General features: G+C 33.7%; 1 protein-coding gene across 2 annotated transcripts in view; it reads right to left on the reverse strand.

Moving 5' to 3' along the window:
- Positions 1-16,766, reverse strand: part of LOC127708664 (nucleolar RNA helicase 2-like) — a 51,417-nt gene extending 34,651 nt beyond the window's left edge. Inside the window, exons 1-5 of one of the 2 annotated variants that reach the window (XM_052213745.1) lie at positions 16,624-16,766; positions 13,272-13,482; positions 6,174-6,257; positions 3,012-3,031; positions 448-522 (exon numbers count right to left, since the gene is read on the reverse strand). In XM_052213745.1, coding sequence (XP_052069705.1) covers positions 448-522; positions 3,012-3,031; positions 6,174-6,257; positions 13,272-13,482; positions 16,624-16,689 — 456 coding nt within the window. In that variant the 5' untranslated portion in view covers positions 16,690-16,766. The remainder of the gene's footprint in view (positions 1-447; positions 523-3,011; positions 3,032-6,173; positions 6,258-13,271; positions 13,483-16,623) is intronic. The other variant, XM_052213746.1, reaches the window with a different exon arrangement.
- Between the last annotated feature and the right edge of the window lie 2,127 nt (positions 16,767-18,893).

Genomic DNA, 18,893 nt, shown 5'->3' on the forward strand with positions numbered 1-18,893 from the left:
ATTGTGTCTACAGATAGACAATGTAATGTGCCATTTAAGTATGATGCCAGCACAGATTTGTCTCACCCTTTGTGTCTCTCCTTCCATTTAACAAAAGGCTGCATGACTGAAAACAGTATCAAAGTTTTTTCAAAGATTTAAAACTATTAAAGTGTAAGTTGTACAACTTTTTGTTTAACACATATCCAATTTAAATACAAGTCCTGCATTGTCCAATCATTCCAGTTCTCGATTACATATGGACTAATTTCTCACACTCTGCGTGTCCTAGTTAAAACTGATGAAATTTCTGACCAGTCTCAAATTTGGTGTCTTGCTTTAAATAAAATTTAACAGAAGTTATGATTTGATTCGTTTATTGTGATATGGCAAATATATGATTTATTTTCCTAATAATTGATATTGTCGTTGAGATACAATTCCAACAGGAAAAGGTATATGTCTTACCTTTGGTGCCCTAGCTGTTTTCTTTGTTTTGTCACATTTCTGTAGGATCTCCACCAATGGCAGAGCAAATGACAGCTGAAACAAAAATATAATTATTTTTCCCCTTGTAGTTACAAATATGAATAAAATGCTCCGCTGGGGCGCAGTTTGATACGACCGCAGAGGTCGAACCCTGAACAGTTGGGGCAAGTATGGACACAACATTCAAGCTTGATACAGCACTGAATTTGGATTGTAATTAAATATTTGACACAGCATAGGTTTCTGACACAGAATGAATGTGGTCTAAGAACTTAAAAAATTTTAATTTACCTATTCAAACCATATCATTATTATTTGCTTTTATATATAAATTAGAAATAACCAGTTTAAAATGGAAAATTTTAAAGAAAAAAAAATCCCCCCCCCCCCAAATTTTTTGAACCCCCTTATGATTCATCACCCCCAAACTCAATCCCAGCCTTCCCTTTGTGGTATGGTACCTTGCAGTACAATTTCAGAGAGATCCATACACTTGAACACAAATTATTGTCTGGAAACTAGAAAAATGCTTGTTTTTTTGCCCCTTTTTGGCCCCAAATTCCTAAACGTTTAGGGCAATAACCCCCAAACTCAAACCCAGCTTTCCCTTTGTGATATGGAACCTTGTAGTACAATTTCATAAAGATCCATACACTTACACACAATATATTGTCCAGAAACTAGAAAAATGCTTGTTTTTTTGCCCCTTTATGGCCCCTAATTCCTAAAATAATGAGGCAATTACCCCCAAAATCAATCCCAGCCTTCCCTTTGTGGTATGGTACCTTGCAGTACAATTTCAGAGAGATCCATACACTTGAACACAAGTTATTGTCTGGAAACTAGAAAAATGCTTATTTTTGGCCCCTTTTTGGCCCCTTATTCCTAAACGTTTTGGGCAATTACCCCCAAACTCAATTCCAGCTTTCCCTTTGTGATATGGAACCTTGTAGTACAATTTCATAAAGATCCATATACTTACACACAAGTTATTGTCATGAAACTAGAAAACTGCTTGTTTTTTGCCCCTTTTTGGCCCCTAATTCCTAAAATGTGGAGGCAATTACCCCCAAAATCAATCCCAGCATTCCCTTCGTGATATGGAACCTTGTGGTACAATGTCAGAGAGATCCATACACTAACACACAAGTTATGTCTGGAAGTTACAAAAATGCTTATTTTTGGCCCCTTTTTGACCCCTAATTCCTTAACTGTTGGTACCATAACCTCCAAAATCATTCCCCACCTTCCTTTTGTGGTATTGAACCTTATGGTAAAATTTCATAGAGATCCATTCACTTAAACTAAAGTTAGAGTGCGAAAACCAATGTGTCTTCGGACGACGCCAACGTCATACCAATATACGACCGCAAAATTTTTTGCGGTCGTATAAAAAAAGATGTGAGGTACAAATAAATGAGATCAAGGGAAAGTGAAAATTGTTTAGCACGGCCTCAATTCTGTCATCAGTATTGAGTAAGAACATTTCAAAATTAGAAATTTATTGGTTGAAGGATTCTCCAGATATTGCACAGAAACAACTGGAGCTAACAGCCCCAAAATCCTGCCTGTCATACATGTACAATAAAATATGGGACAGCACCGTCAAGGTTATTTTGTTCAATAATTTCATCTGACAGGTAAAATGTGCTGCAAAAACACAATCCAACCTGATCAATATTTTCTTTTACATTTGAGCTGACACATCAGGTTTAATTAATGTAAATATTTCTTAAAGGGGACTTCAAGTATATTGGAGTTGACTAAGATTTAGATTCAACTAAGTTTGACTCATCAGTTAAAAATGTATTAATATGAGTTTTACAGGACTGACACAATACCTGATCTTATCTCAGTTATCAACACAATAAGGTTGGTCTGTAAGTAACAATGTATTGATAGGAATTTTACAGGGACTGACACAATACCTGATCTTATCTCAGTTATCAACACAATAAAGTTGGTCTGTAAGTAACAATGTATTGATAGGAATTTTACAGGGACTGACACAATACCTGATCTTATCTCAGTTATCAACACAATAAGGTTGGTATGTAAGTAACAATGTATTGATAGGAATTTTACAGGGACTGACACAATACCTGATCTTATCTCAGTTATCAACACAATAAGGTTGGTCTGTAAGTAACAATGTATTGATAGGAATTTTACAGGGACTGACACAATACCTGATCTTATCTCAGTTATCAACACAATAAGGTTGGTATGTAAGTAACAATGTATTGATAGGAATTTTACAGGGACTGACACAATACCTGATCTTCTCAGTTATCAACACAATAAGGTTGGTCTGTTAGTAACAATGTATTGATAGGAATTTTACAGGGACTGACACAATACCTGATCTTCTCAGTTATCAACACAATAAGGTTGGTCTTTAAGTAACAATGTATTGATAGGAATTTTACAGGGACTGACACAATATCTGATCTTATCTCAGTTATCAACACAATAAGGTTGGTTTGTAAGTATTTCTGTATTATATATGTTTTACCATGTAATTAGTGAAAACCAAGACTTACAGTTTTGCCTGTTCCAGTCCCTACAAAAGAAATAAAATTCTACATTAAATATCATTTAAAACACATTTGGGCCTAGAAAAACATAGGATGTAAGTTTGACGAACTAAATATTCAAGTCAAATATGTAATCTGCTAGACTGCTATAAAAAACATGATTTTGAAAGATAATTTTGTCTATGTGTGCACTTTTTGTTTCAGGTCCTAAAAACCAATGGAAATTAGATTTTGTAGAAAATCTAAATATGGGCAATCTGTGATGCCATGAAAAAACGCTAATGCACATATTTTAAGTGACATAATTGCTATCTAGTCTTTGTTTTAGCTATGATTCATAATGATAATTGTTAATAAATTGCTTCACCAAGCGCAGCTGGATACGACCGCAGAGGTCCAACCCTGAACAGTTGGGGCAAAAATGGACACAATATTCGCGCTTGATACAGGTCTGAATTTGGATTGTAATTCAATATTTGACACATAATAGGTTTCTGACACAGAATAACTGTAGTCAAAGAACTTAGAATTGGTTATATGATTTGAATTTGCTTTTGAGCAATACACTATGTTGTTGCGAATTGACCTCCCCCCTTTTTTTTTCAACAAAAAAAAAATTTGAAGGATTTTCATTTTGATTTCTGAAATCTTGAGGAGAAAAAATTGCCCCCCCCCCCCCCCTTTTTCCAAAAAAAAATTCTTTCCCTCAGTCATGGTCATAATTTCAATTCAAATTTCCAATGGAGTTTGCAACCATAATAACCCATTTAAATACATCATAAAAGTCTCAAAATAGAAAATGACATATAAATCATAGCTAAAAGTAATTTACCTTAATCAACATTTTTAAAATTATTAAAATAGTAACTTCTAAAAATGAATTGACAGCTAATCACCTCAAGTCAATACAAAAATTCTTTTTACATAATTTAAAAGCAGTGTAAGGGAGGTAATTCAAAGTTGTGTTTGAATTACCTCCCTTACACTGTAATTTGTACTTAAGTTATTGTCCATTAACCAGGACACTCTTGTTTTTTCTCACTTTTTTGCCCCTAATTCCTAAACGGTTTGAGCCATAACCCCCCAAAGCCAATCCTAACCATCCCTTTGTGGTATGGAAACTTGTGGTATAATTTCAGAGAGATCCATACACTGTTCCACAAGTTATTGTCATGAAACTAGAAAAATGCTTATTTGGGTCCCTTTTTGGCCCCCAATTCCTAAACTGTTGGGACCATAAACCCCAAAATCAATCCTAACCTTCCTTTTGTGGTTATAAACCTTATGTTTAAATTTGATAGATTTCTATTTACTTAAACTAAAGTTATTGTCCGGAAACCAAATGTCTTCGGACGACGACAACGTGATACCAATATACGACCGCAAAAAATGTCGTATAATAAAACCTTATTTGAAATTGATAGTTAGATATGTAGTCATAAACAAGAGTGCACACGCTGAAATGTCTCGCCTTCTTTACTAATCATTGATATTATGTTGATAGTCCTAAATATAAAGCTTTATTACAACTGTCACATAAACTTAACATTAACCAAGTAAACTAAACATTGACCAATGAACCATGAAAATGAGGTCAAGGTCAGATGAACCATGCTAGGCAGGCATGTACAGCTAACAATTCTTCCATACAACAAATATAGTTGACCTATTGCTTATAGTTTAAGAAAAACAGACGAAAACACAAAAACTTAACACTGAGCAATGAACCTTGAAAATGAGGTCAAGGTCAAATAAAACCTGCGTGACTGACATATAGATCATAAAATATTTCCATACACCAAATAAAATTGAACTATTGCATATAGTATTAGAAAAAAAGACCAAAACTCAAAAACTTAACTTTGACCACTGAACCATGAAAATGAGGTCAAGGTAAGATGACACCTGCCAGCTAGACATGTACACCTTACAATCATTCCATACACCAAATATAGCTGACCTATTGCATGCAGTATTAGAAAAAAAGACCAAAACTCAAAAACTTAACTTTGACCACTGAACCATGAAAATGAGGTCAAGGTCAGATGACACCTGCCAGCTACACATGTACACCTTACAATCATTCCATACACCAAATATAGTAGACCTATTGCATACAGTATAAGAAAAACAGACCAAAACACAAAAACTTAACTATAACCACTGAACCATGAAAATGAGGTCAAGGTCAGATGACACCTGCCAGTTGGACATGTACACCTTACAGTCCTTCCATACACCGAATATACTAGACCTATTGCTTATAGTATCTGAGATATGGACTTGACCACGAAAACTTAACCTTGTTCACTGATCCATGAAATGAGGTCGAGTTCAAGTGAAAACTGTCTGACGGGCATGAGGACCTTGCAAGGTACGCACATACCAAATATAGTTATCCTATTACTTATAATAAGAGAGAATTTAACATTACAAAAAATCTGAACTTTTTTTTCAAGTAGTCACTGAACCATGAAAATGAGGTCAAGGACATTGGACATGTGACTGACGGAAACTTCGTAACATGAGGCATCCATATACAAAGTATGAAGCATCCAGGTCTTCCATCTTCTAAAATATAAAGCTTTTAAGAAGTTAGCTAACGCCGCCGCCTCCGCATCGCTATCCCTATGTCGAGCTTTCTGCGACAAAAGTCGCAGGCTCGACAAAAACCTCCTTTTCTTTTAAAATCCTAGTATAAAAAGATGTTTTTTCAAAATTTGTGATGTTATTACAACCCACAACCCTCTAAATGAGCAAATAAAATACAACCTTTTTAACTGATAAATATAATTCAAAACCTGAATAAGGGAATGATGAGACAAGATATAAAGACTGGTTTAACCCCACCACATTTGGGTCTTTACCAAGTCAGGCTATCTGATTTATTTGTTTTGTCCGTGATTGTACATTTGTATTTTCATAATAGTCAGGTGGTCGATTGTACTGATAAGTATTTATGGTGGTTCCTACTAATCTTTTCATGTAATATACAGCTGTATTTAGTGTTTAGTGTCGATGGGTTGCTATCTCACTGAGATTTACCAACATCTCATGTCATTCATATTCATTATAATTGTCAACAGTGACATTTACTTTAAAACCAAAATGACATGAATACTTTTTTTCTTTGGTGAAGTCTGCCTAATTGACCGACTATGTACTTACGTGCTTGCGCAATCAGATTTTTTCCTTCATACACAATGTTATATGTCTTGGCTTGTATAGGAAATAAGTAGGTTACTCCTCTTTCTGAAAAAAAAAAGTATCATGTATTTCATTACAATCCAAATTTATACATGTAATCACAGGCAATGGCTTTTTAAAATGGCAAATTCATTGTTTAAATTTAGTCTCATTTCTTATATTATATATTATCTTTAAGAGACTTACGACTGCTGCAATCATTGTACATATAATAAAATATTTGTAATTTAGAATCATATGTGAAATCATTTGAACTTAGAACAAAAACAGCATATATATATATATATGTGAAATCTATGTACCTTATTCGTCAAGCATCTTTCAGTTCAAGTAGTTCTCATCATGTTATTTTTTCAATTAAATGCATTAAACAATCATAAAATAACTGGTATAATTTTGTTTTTCAATTTGAAAGCTTTCAGTGGCAAAATTAAGTTTAACACCTGCATGCACACTGGAACAATGTGGTTCTGTCCATTTTTCGCTCTTAAACCTTTTTTTTAATCAGTTTCAATGTTGTTCTTTGTACATGTATTGCTAAAATTATTTTGTTGCAAACCAGTTCAGCACTAGAGTCAACTTCAAAAAGATCAACTGATTTCTTGATTTATCTTACTTGTCAAATGAACAGGTAAATTTGACCTATCAGACACTGAATTAACCTTGATAGTGATAAATGTTTTGATGAGGAGCTATCTATATTAGGGTTTGTTTGTACAGTAATTACTCCTTGTGTCACTTTTAAACTGGAAAAGTGAGTCCATGATACAATAAAATGCTCCGCAGGGCGCAGCTTGATACGACCGCAGAGGTCGAACCCTGAACAGTTGGGGCAAGTATGGACACAACATTCAAGCTTGATACAGCTCTGAATTTGGATTGTGATTAAATATTTGACACAGCATAGGTTTCTGACACAGAATGAATGTGGTCTAAGAACTTAAAAATTTTAAATTGGACATTCACCTATTATGGTCCAATATCCAAAATCTAAATACATGGTTAGATTCAGCATATCAAAGAACCCCAAGAATTCAATTTTTGATGAAATCAAACAAAGTTTAATTTTGGACCCTTTTGACCTCAATGTGGACAAAGTTGATATCGGGGCCCAAAAATCTAAATACATGGTTAGATTCAGCATATCAAAGAACCCCATATATTCAATTTTTGTTGAAATCAAACAAAGTTTAATTTTGGACCCCGATTTGGACCAACTTGAAAACTGGGCCCATAATCAAAAATCTAAATACATGTTTAGATTCAGCATATCAAAGAACACTAAAAATTCAATTTTTGTTAAAATCAAACTAAGTTTAATTTTGGACCCTTTGGACCTTAATGTAGACCAATTTGAAAACGGAACCAAAAATTAAGAATCTAAATACACGGTTAGATTCAGCATATCAAAGAACCCCAATAATTCAATTTTTGATGAAATCAAACAAAGTTAAATTTTGGACCCTTTGGACCTCAATGTGGACCAATTTAAAAACGGGGCCCAAAATCCAAAAACTTAATACATGGTTATATTCAGCATATTAAAGAACCCCAAGAATTCAAGAATAAAACCCAATTGAAATTGATCAAGAAATAAGCAATTTATAAGAAGTATCTTCTTTTGCACAATACTGTGCAATTGAATATTTCTTGCTATTGAGCAATACTGTACAATTGACAATTTCTTGCTATTGCGCAATATTGTGCTACTGGATATTTCTTGCTATTGCGCAATACTGTGCAATTGAAGATTTCTTGCTATTGTGCAATACTGTGCAATTGAAGATTTCTTGCTATTGTGCAATACTGTGCAATTGAAAATTTCTTGCTATTGCACGATACTTATTATATAAAAATTTACACATCCTGTTTGGTGTGTATCTCCTACCATATCATTATTATTTGCTTTTAAATATAAATCAGAAATAACCAACTTAAAATGGAAAATTTCAAAAGAAAAAAAAAAGGAGAAAAAGAAAAAAAAAAATCCCCCCCCCAAATTTTTTGATTCATCACTCCCAAACTCAATCCCAGCCTTCCCTTTGTGGTATGGTACCTTGCAGTACAATTTCAGAGAGATCCATACACTTGAACACAAGTTATTGTCTTGAGACTAGAAAAATGCTTATTTTTGCCCCCTTTTTGGCCCCCAATTCCTAAACGTTTCAGGCAATTACCCCCGAACTCAATTCCAGCTTTCCCTTTGTGATATGAAACCTTGTAGTACAATTTGAGAAATATCCAAACACTTACACACAAGTTATTGTCATGAAACTAGAAAATGCTTGTTTTTTGCCCCTAATTCCTAAAATTTTGAGGCAATTACCCCCAAAATCAATTACAGCCTTCCCTTTGTGATATGGAACCTTGTGGTACAATGTCAGAGAGATCCATACACTTACACACAAGTTATTGTCTGAAAGTTACAAAAATGCTTATTTTTGGCCCCTTTTTGGCCCCTAATTCCTTAACTGTTGGTACCATAACCCCCAAAATCAATCCCAACCTTCCTTTCGTGGTATTGAACCTTATGGTAAAATTTCATGGAGATCCATTCACTTAAACTAAAGTTAGAGTGCGAAAACCAATGTGTCTTCGGACGACGACAACGACGCCAACGTCATACCAATATACGACCAAAATTTTTTTAATTTTTGCGGTCGTATAAAAAAAGTCTAGTAAAGATGGCCTAAACCTCAGATTTTTTCTTTGTAAAATTTTCTAAATGAAATTATATTTAATTGTCTGCTTACGCCACATGCAAGCTGGATTCAAATGAAACTTTGCTTTACAAAACCCGGAAAATAAGCCCACTTCGATGATTATAGCCTATGATTATTTGTTGTATACTAAATGTGTGTTTACCGTCTTTAAGTGTGTATAGTACACGGGTTTTTAACCTGGGAATGATTTCTGAAAGGGGAAGGGGTGTATTATGTATGGCTAAACTATTCTTTAGACTTTTTTTCAGGCCGAATTCCAAACAAGAAACCAGGTGGTCTGGAGGAAAATATTTCCGTAGTATAAAGGTGATTGTTATGTTTTACATGTATATTTGTACCTTCTTGTAACGGATTTGTAATGTTATATGCAAATAAAAATCAATTTTCAAGCTTGAGTAGTTGTTTTTCAGTGTTTTCTTGTGTTCTGTGTTGCCGCCCGGAAGTTGCATTTGATCATGTCTAAATTAGAGATGAAGGATTCTGTCAAAGACCAAATTAGTGTAGGTGTTTCCCAAGTTTATTACTTACTTTGTATAGGTGATCATGTGTCGTGTGACTTTTAAAGGTTGTAAAGTTGAATAAAGTGATGATTTTAAACACATTTTAACTTGAAACATTTTTTTAAATAAATGAGGAATGTGTCCATGGGACACAGATGATGCCCCCGCTTGCATATCATATTAAGTTATAAAGGGACATAACTGAAGAACAGTAAAAGTGACGCTACCGAAATTTGTACTTGATCTGAGTTTTTGTAATAATAAGTATTGTGTATAAGTTTCATAAAATTTGGTTGAGGCAAACTTAAGTTAGAGAACGGAAACCAAAAATTCAGCAATTTTCCCGTTTGTAAAGGGGCATAACTCTAGAACAGTTAAAGTGAAACCACCAAAATTCGGACAAGGGTAAAACTTAATGCCCCCTCCGCTACAGCGGGGGCATAAAAACCTTCATACAAATCATAATTGCAGACATGTCAATGCCATCTTGTAAACTGAACAGACTTGATAAAGGAACAAAATTAATCAGTCAATTGATTTGTTTTGGCAGCGATTAGACTTCCTTATTGATATTCAATAAGACTGTGATAATCTGGATTAAACGATTCAATGAATACAAACAAACAATAAATAAAATTAGCAGGTATTAATATTTATTTCAGCACTAATTTATCAACATAAATATGACAATTTATTCATTTATTGTGTAATTAAGAATATTCGTAATGATTCAATATTCCGTACAAGATTCACCAACTACAATTTGCATTTAAACAACTTCCCGATTTAACACTTCCTGTTGTTCTCAATCAACACATCCCCAGATACAATAAAGAATCAAACATCGTTTGCTAAATTATTTATTCTCCAACAATATTTTCATTATCCTGTAATCAACCAGGACTGGAGTTCAAGTTGTCTCCAAAAAAGAAATCATTTCCAATAGATTCATTTTACCAAGTTTCAAGTTGGGATTTTCCCAGAAAGTCCCTGCGTGTTAAGCGTGTTTTTTTCTCAAGTTTCAAGGGTGAATAAAATGCTCCGCAGGGCGCAGCTTGATACGACCGCAGAGGTCGAACCCTGAACAGTTGGGGGAAGTATGGACACAACATTCAAGCTTGATACAGCTTTGGATTTGGATTGTGATTAAATATTTGACACAGCATAGGTTTCTAACACAGATTGAATGTGGTCTAAGAACTTAAAAATTTTAAATTGGACATTCACCTATTATGGTCCAATATCCAAAATCTAAATACATGGTTAGATTCAGCATATCAAAGAACCCCAAGAATTCAATTTTTGATGAAATCAAACAAAGTTTAATTTTGGACCCTTTTGACCTCAATGTGGACAAAGTTGATAACGGGGCCCAAAAATCAAAAATCTAAATACATGGTTAGATTCAGCATATCAAAGAACCCCATATGTTCAATTTTTGTTGAAATCAAACAAAGTTTAATTTTGGACCCCGATTTGGACCAACTTGAAAACTGGGCCCATAATCAAAAATCTAAATACATGTTTAGATTCAGCATATCAAAGAACCCTAAGAATTCAATTTTTGTTAAAATCAAACTAAGTTTAATTTTGGACCCTTTGGACCTTAATGTAGACCAATTTGAAAACAGAACCAAAAATTAAGAATCTAAATACACGGTTAGATTCGGCATATCAAAGAACCCCAATAATTCAATTTTTGATGAAATCAAACAAAGTTTAATTTTGGACCCTTTTGACCTCAATGTGGACAAAGTTGATAACGGGGCCCAAAAATAAAAAATCTAAATACATGGTTAGATTCAGCATATCAAAGAACCCCATATATTCAATTTTTGTTGAAATCAAACAAAGTTTAATTTTGGACCCCGATTTGGACCAACTTGAAAACTGGGCCCATAATCAAAAATCTAAATACATGTTTAGATTCAGCATATCAAAGAACCCTAAGAATTCAATTTTTGTTAAAATCAAACTAAGTTTAATTTTGGACCCTTTGGACCTTAATGTAGACCAATTTGAAAACTGAACCAAAAATTAAGAATCTAAATACACGGTTAGATTCGGCATATCAAAGAACCCCAATAATTCAATTTTTGATGAAATCAAACAAAGTTTAATTTTGGACCCTTTTGACCTCAATGTGGACAAAGTTGATAACGGGGCCCAAAAATCAAAAATCTAAATACATGGTTAGATTCAGCATATCAAAGAACCCCATATATTCAATTTTTGTTGAAATCAAACAAAGTTTAATTTTGGACCCCGATTTGGACCAACTTGAAAACTGGGCCCATAATCAAAAATCTAAATACATGTTTAGATTCAGCATATATCAAAGAACCCTAAGAATTCAATTTTTGTTAAAATCAAACTAAGTTTAATTTTGGACCCTTTGGACCTTAATGTAGACCAATTTGAAAACGGAACCAAAATTTAAGAATCTAAATACACAGTTAGATTCGGCATATCAAAGAACCCCAATAATTCAATTTTTGATGAAATCAAACAAAGTTTAATTTTGGACCCTTTGGACCTCAATGTGGACCAATTTAAAAACGGGGCCCAAAATCCAAAAACTAAATACACGGTTAGATTCAGCATATTAAAGAACCCCATGAAATCAAGAATAAAACCCCATTGAAATTGGTCAAGAAATAAGCAATTTATAGGAAGTATCTTCTTTTGCACAATCCTGTGCTATTAAATATTTCTTGCTATTGCGCAATACTGTACAATTGACAATTTCTTGCTATTGCGCAATATTGTGCTATTGGATATTTCTTGCTATTGCGCAATACTGTGCAATTGAAGATTTCTTGCTATTGCGCAATACTGTGCAATTGAAGATTTCTTGCTATTGTGCAATACTGTGCAATTGAAAATTTCTTGCTATTGCACAATACTTATTATATAATAATTTACACATCCTGTTTGGTGTGTATCTCCTACCATATCATTATTATTTGATTTTAAATATAAATCAGAAATAACCAACTTAAAATGGAAAATTTTAAAAGAAACAAAAAAGGAAAAAAAGAAAAAAAATGAAAAAAAAATAAATCCCCCCCCCCAAATTTTTTTGAACCCCCATTATGATTCATCACCCCCAAACTCAATCCCAGCCTTCCCTTTGTGGTATGGTACCTTGCAGTACAATTTCAGAGAGATCCATACACTTGAACACAAGTTATTGTCTGGAAACTAGAAAAAAATGTGTTTTTTGGCCCCAAATTCCTAAAAGTTTAGGGCAATTACCCCCAAAACTCAAAACCCAGCTTTCCCTTTGTGATATGGAACCTTGTAGTACAATTTCAGAAAGATCCATACACTTACACACAAGTTATTGTCATGAAACTAGAGAAATTCTTGTTTTTTGCCCCTTTTTTGGCCCCTAATTCCTAAAATTTGGAGGCAATTACCCCCAAAATCAATCCCAGCATTCCTTTAGTGATATGGAACCTTGTGGTACAATGTCAGAGAGATCCATACACTAACACACAAGTTATGTCTGGAAGTTACAAAAATGCTTATTTTTGGCCCCTTTTTGGCCCCTAATTCCTTTACTGTTATTACCATAACCCCCAAAATCAATCCCAACCTTCCTTTTGTGGTATTGAACCTTGTGGTAAAATTTCATAAAGATCCATTTACTTAAACTAAAGTTAGAGTGCAAAAACCAATGTGTCTTCGGACGACGACGACGCCAACGTCATACCAATATACGACCACAAAAATTTTTTTGCGGTCGTATAAAAAGGGGGTGCGTACTATTCATGAGTGCGTTTTATACACACCAAAAGACGGTACATGGATGCAAAGGAAAAATATTTTACCACTTAGTTTCTTTAGGGACTGTTCAGATATGTTAAAATTGTCGAATGCACCATTTTTTTCCTCAGGTGTTAATTCCTTCACTGCTGTTTTGTCATCAACTTTTGCTTGATCCTCTGTGCAGTCATTGGATAGTGCAGACTCCTCTAGTCCATTGATTGCTTTGTCTTTTTTCTTTGATTTCTTTTCCTTTTTCACTTTTGTTTTTTCCTTCTAAAACAAAAAATAATTCAAGTTACATGTATCTCTGATTTTTTTCATTTACTTGGGAGTTCCTTGAACAAATCTCTTAATAATAATAAATCATGTGAGATTAGAACTAGTTAATACAATATATAACTGTAAACATTTATTATTATAGGAGGTACACCATTACATGTAACTCTTGGTCCATTTGCTTTCCATGTCAAATTCCTCAATTTCAAGCATTCATACCTTTTTTGTCCCATGTTCAAAAATAAAGTGACAGCCATTTCATGTCAAAGCACTACCTTAACTTCTCTTGTGAAAAGAAAAATCAATAACCTTTAATTGCATATAAGAGTATACTGGTTCCAGGAACTTAGGAAGTGCCAAAACAGGTAATTCAGACCTTAGAAACCAGCAAAATATATCCTCCGTTATAAATTGCATGCAATGTATCTGTCAAAAAATGTTCTACAATGATCACCAATCATTCATCTTTCATTTGATAACAAATTACCAAAATATTCAACAATTTCTTAAATCTTGAGGAAAAAAAAAATTAACCCCCCACCTCCAAAAAAAATAATATTTGAAGAAATTTTCTTTTTAATTTCTTAAATCTTGAGGAGAAAAATTGCCCCCCCCCCAAAAAAAATCGCCCACCCTCCAAAAAAAATAATGTTTGAAGAAATTTTCTTTTTGTAAAATGTGGTACAATTTAAGAGACATCCATACACTTAAACACAAGTTATTGTCTGAAAACTAGAAAAATGCTTGTTTTAGACTCTTTTTGGCCCCTAATTCCTGAACGGTTTGGACAATTACCCCCAAAATGAATCCCAACCTTCTACTTGTGGTATTGAATCTTGTGGTACAATTTCAGAGCAATCAAAATACTTATACACAAGTTATTGTCCTGAAACTAGAAAAATGCTTGTTTTGGGCCCCTTTTTGGCCCCCTAATTCCTAATCGGTTGGGACCATCACCCCCAAAGACAATCCCAACCTTCCTTTTGTGGTATTGAACCCTTTGATTAAATTTCATAGAGATCCATACACTTAAACTAAAGTTATTGTCCGGAAACCAAATGTCTTCAGACGATGACGATGCCAACGACGTGATAGCAGTATACGACCGCAAAACAAAAATTTTTTGCGGTCGTATTCAAACAAAAAAACTTACCTACCTATCCTATTTTTTTTTTCAGGAAGTCATGTAACTAGAACCACACATATATTTTTTTTTTGCCTTAATTATCTCTGTTGGATCTCCTGTAGTTGGTGATCGCAATACTGGTATAAACATTTTGTACCAGTATTGTAACTTTTTATAAAAAAAACAGCAATACTGGTACATTACTGATATACCAGTATTGTAGTTGTATTGTTCACTATACTTTATTTAAGGTGTATTATGAAAAATGAATTTTAAGCAAAATTAGATATTGAAAATCAAAGGGAGATTAAATGAACTAAAAAAGATGATTATAGAGGATAATTGTGAAATCAATTAACAACCAGTTAGAAATAATTACTAGTACTTGTACAAATAAACAAAAGATTATTGTAATCAACTCATCCTATTCATTAGAAATAAAAGCTTTATTATCTGAGTTATTATTTAATAAATTCAAGCAAATTATTACACTATAACACTGTAAATTCAGCAGTTACATGTATGCCAGCGTATATTTTTTACAGATTTTTAATACATGTATACTAAGATCATATGCATTTGTTTGTCTTTATTTTCTTATTAATCTTTCACAATAAAAATGATAAAAGATATCAATATCCATTAAACATAAAAAGTTGCTTAATAGGGGAACCTGATTATAATCAAATTAACTAGTTTGTCTACATGAATGTTAAGGGTAGTTAAAGCATTTGATTCAGACCAATGGGCAATACAATTTGTAGCAAAAATATCTACTGGTACAAATACTCAAATACTAATACTAGACAAGCACTCCTACAGTAAGAGAGCCATACAGGTGCTATCTAAACAAGCATGTAATCTAGTAAGCATAAGAGAAAGTCCACAGACTGAATACCTAAATATCAATATAGGAAGTGGGGGTTGTAGAAATGCCTTCTGAAGAAAAAATAAACAATGCCAATGCTAATGATACAGAAGCTATAACAGCATTAATGTCAATATAAAATTCACCAAAATATACTATTGGGTTTTGGAAAGAGACAGCTGGAAGCAAACAGAAGAAAGTAAAGAGTTTATTAAAATGCTGAGACAGTACAGTTCCCTTAAGAAAAAAAACATCAGAAGATTTAAAACTTTCTTTGGTTACAATCACAGTGTACCATCAATGGCATCATCAGTTAAACCAGAGACATATATACATGTGTATATAGACATATATACATATGTGTATAATTATGTCTCCGGTTAAACATACAATCATTCCATATAAAATTGTCATGTCATATGTTAATATCATTATGCATATATATATGACACCTTTAATAAAAGATTAATTACCTATCTGTATTGTTTATTTAAAAAAAAACACAATACTGGTACAATACTGGAATACAATACTGGTACATATTTTTATACCAGTATTGTGCACAATACTAGTATACCAGTATTGCGATCACCAACTACAGGAGATCCGTATCCTCTCTGTTGGATAATTGTTGATACAATTATTTATCCATTTTAAGAAAATATCTTGCCTGAATTTTTGTAGCTTATGATAACTCATGCAGTATAATTGAATGGTCACAATGCGTTCTTAATTGCATGAAAACCGATAAATAATACGAGGATATGTTTAACTGTATTGTATGCTTTTTACCGACTTTGAATAAAATTCATTTGGTTCGATAACAACAACAGAAATAATAGAGATCAAAATATAATATATGAGTCTGGTGAAGAGGAACCGTTGTGGACCCTGTACCGGAAAACAATATTTATAAGTAACATTTAGTAAGTAAGTAGTATAGAATAGAATAGAATATATTTTATTCCAAATTAAAGAGCCCACAAGGGGCAACATGAGATTATAACATTACACATATTAAACAAATACAGAAGGAAAGAATTACTCGATTGATAGAAATTGTGACGTCATAATGCACTTAATGGCACGAAACCCCATTATACGAGGATAGTATCCACTTTCGGGCAAAATTATGAAAGCTTACGATTTTCTTTTCCTTTTTACAAGTTTCTGTTTTCATTGTGTTAGTTTCTTCTTCTGTTAATTTCATAATCGACGGTCAGTGCAAACGATGTCAACTTTACTACACGTGCTTCCGCCGGAAAGGACCGAGGATAAAACATGTCCGTTTGATTTCGACCCCGGAACAAAATCTTGCAATCTGTATCTGTATTTCCCACTTCTGTATATGGATGGGTACGTCACAGATTCCTTTCGGCTATTGTGTGACGGGTTGGTCTGCGCACAAGATAGTCGCGCTTGCTGAGGTGTGCTGTTTTAAACTCCTCGGTTGTAATGACGCACGCTACCGAGTCCTCCAGATGGTTCCACTCACTACTGCAGTGCGCACAAAAATAGAGTGTTTTAACTGGTCTGTCTTACTGTTTGGAACTATGACCGCTCGTTTGTTGTTACGGACTTGTTGGTCTATAATGTTCTTAGTGATAAAGTTGCAATACTACCAAACCATTTTTGGAAAATAAATAAAATGAAATTCAAATTTGGCGCAAATGAAATACAAGCTTGTGGCGCAAATGAAAGATTGGATTTTGTAAAACTTGGCGCAAATGCAATGCGCCCCTTAACACTATGTACATTTGCGCTTAAACTCTAATACATCTAAACTTAATTGACCGGGCATTTGCGCTTTTATGTACATTTGCGCTTAAACTCTAATACATCTAAACTTAATTGACCGGGCATTTGCGCTTTTTACTCAAGATAGTTTACCTGTAATCTTAACCAAATTAAACAAAGTAATGGAAATATGTTCACATGTTCTTTGAATGTTCTACTGAACAAACGACAAAATCAGAAAAGAATTATTCGGATAAACGATAGAGAAAAGGAAGTTTTTATGGATGGAACATTTAAATTTTGAACATAATTCCGTAAACAGCTTAATAAAATTCGTGGATTTAAATTAGAAATTATATTCCTCTTGTGTCCATTCTATTGCATGGATATTCCGTGGAACCGTAACATCATGGCTTATCTAGTAAGCTGGTTTCAATTTGTGAAAACCGAAATTTGATTTTTTTAAAACCACCTGCTGTCCATGTTGTCTTTTAGAGAGAGTCATGGTTGTTATAAGGAATTTACTTCCATTCGCCCTCTTGAAGTGTTGTCGTTTTTATCTGACACAAGCATGATGGCAAATATAGTCTTTTAGCGGTATATAAAATATATATAAAATTGAGAATGGAAATGGGGAATGTGTCAAAGAGACAACAACCCGACCATAGAACAGACAACAGCAGAAGGTCACTAACAGGTCTTCAATGCAGCGAGAAATTCCCGCACCCGGAGGCGTCCTTCAGCTGGCCCCTAAACAAAAATATATACTAGTTCAGTGATAATGAACGCCATACTAAACTCCAAATTGTACACAAGAAACTAAAATTAAAAATAATACAAGACTAACAAAGGCTAGAGGCTCCTGACTTGGGACAGGCGCAAAAATGCGGCGGGGTTAAACATGTTTATGAGATCTCAACCCTCCCCCTATACCTCTAGCCAATGTAGAAAAGTAAACGCATAACAATACGCACATTAAAATTCAGTTCAAGAGAAGTCTGAGTCTGATGTCAGAAGATGGAACCAAGGAAAATAAACAAAATGACAATAATACATAAATAACAACAGACTACTAGCAGTTAACTGACATGCCAGCTCCAGACTTCAATTAAACTGATTGAAAGATTATGTCTTCATCATATGAATATCAGGCACAATCCTTCCCGTAAGGGGTTTAGTATCATACCATCATAACATATATGAGAAGAACATAACCCGTGTCATGCCAACAGCTGGTTTTTAAATAAATGTGTTTAGTGCCGAATGAATGTATTGTGTTTTGATCGAATGATCTTTTAAACTGTTAACCATAATATAACTCAAATGTTGTGTTAATAAAGCGCAAATGTCATTTTTTTAAAAACGCAAATGTCCAAAAATATTAAAGCGCTAATGTCCATCAAGTGTCCTATCAAAAAGCGCAAACGTCACGCGCCGTATATAAGGTATATTAAGTATATATATAAAAAAAACAGAGACACGTGCCTGTGGGCCTTGTGCTGTTTTCTGCTCTTTGGTCGTGTTGTTGTCTCTATGACACATTCCCTGTTTCCATTCTCTCGATCTTCTATTGTTATAAAAAATAAAGAAGAAAAATACAATATAATCTGGAATATTAGATATCATATATTACATCATCGATCATCCATGAAAATGAGGTAACGCTGAGATGAACCC

The sequence above is a fragment of the Mytilus californianus genome, unplaced genomic scaffold (genome assembly GCF_021869535.1).
Source record: "Mytilus californianus isolate M0D057914Y unplaced genomic scaffold, xbMytCali1.0.p SCAF_7, whole genome shotgun sequence".
Classification (NCBI taxonomy): Eukaryota; Metazoa; Mollusca; class Bivalvia; order Mytilida; family Mytilidae; genus Mytilus; species Mytilus californianus.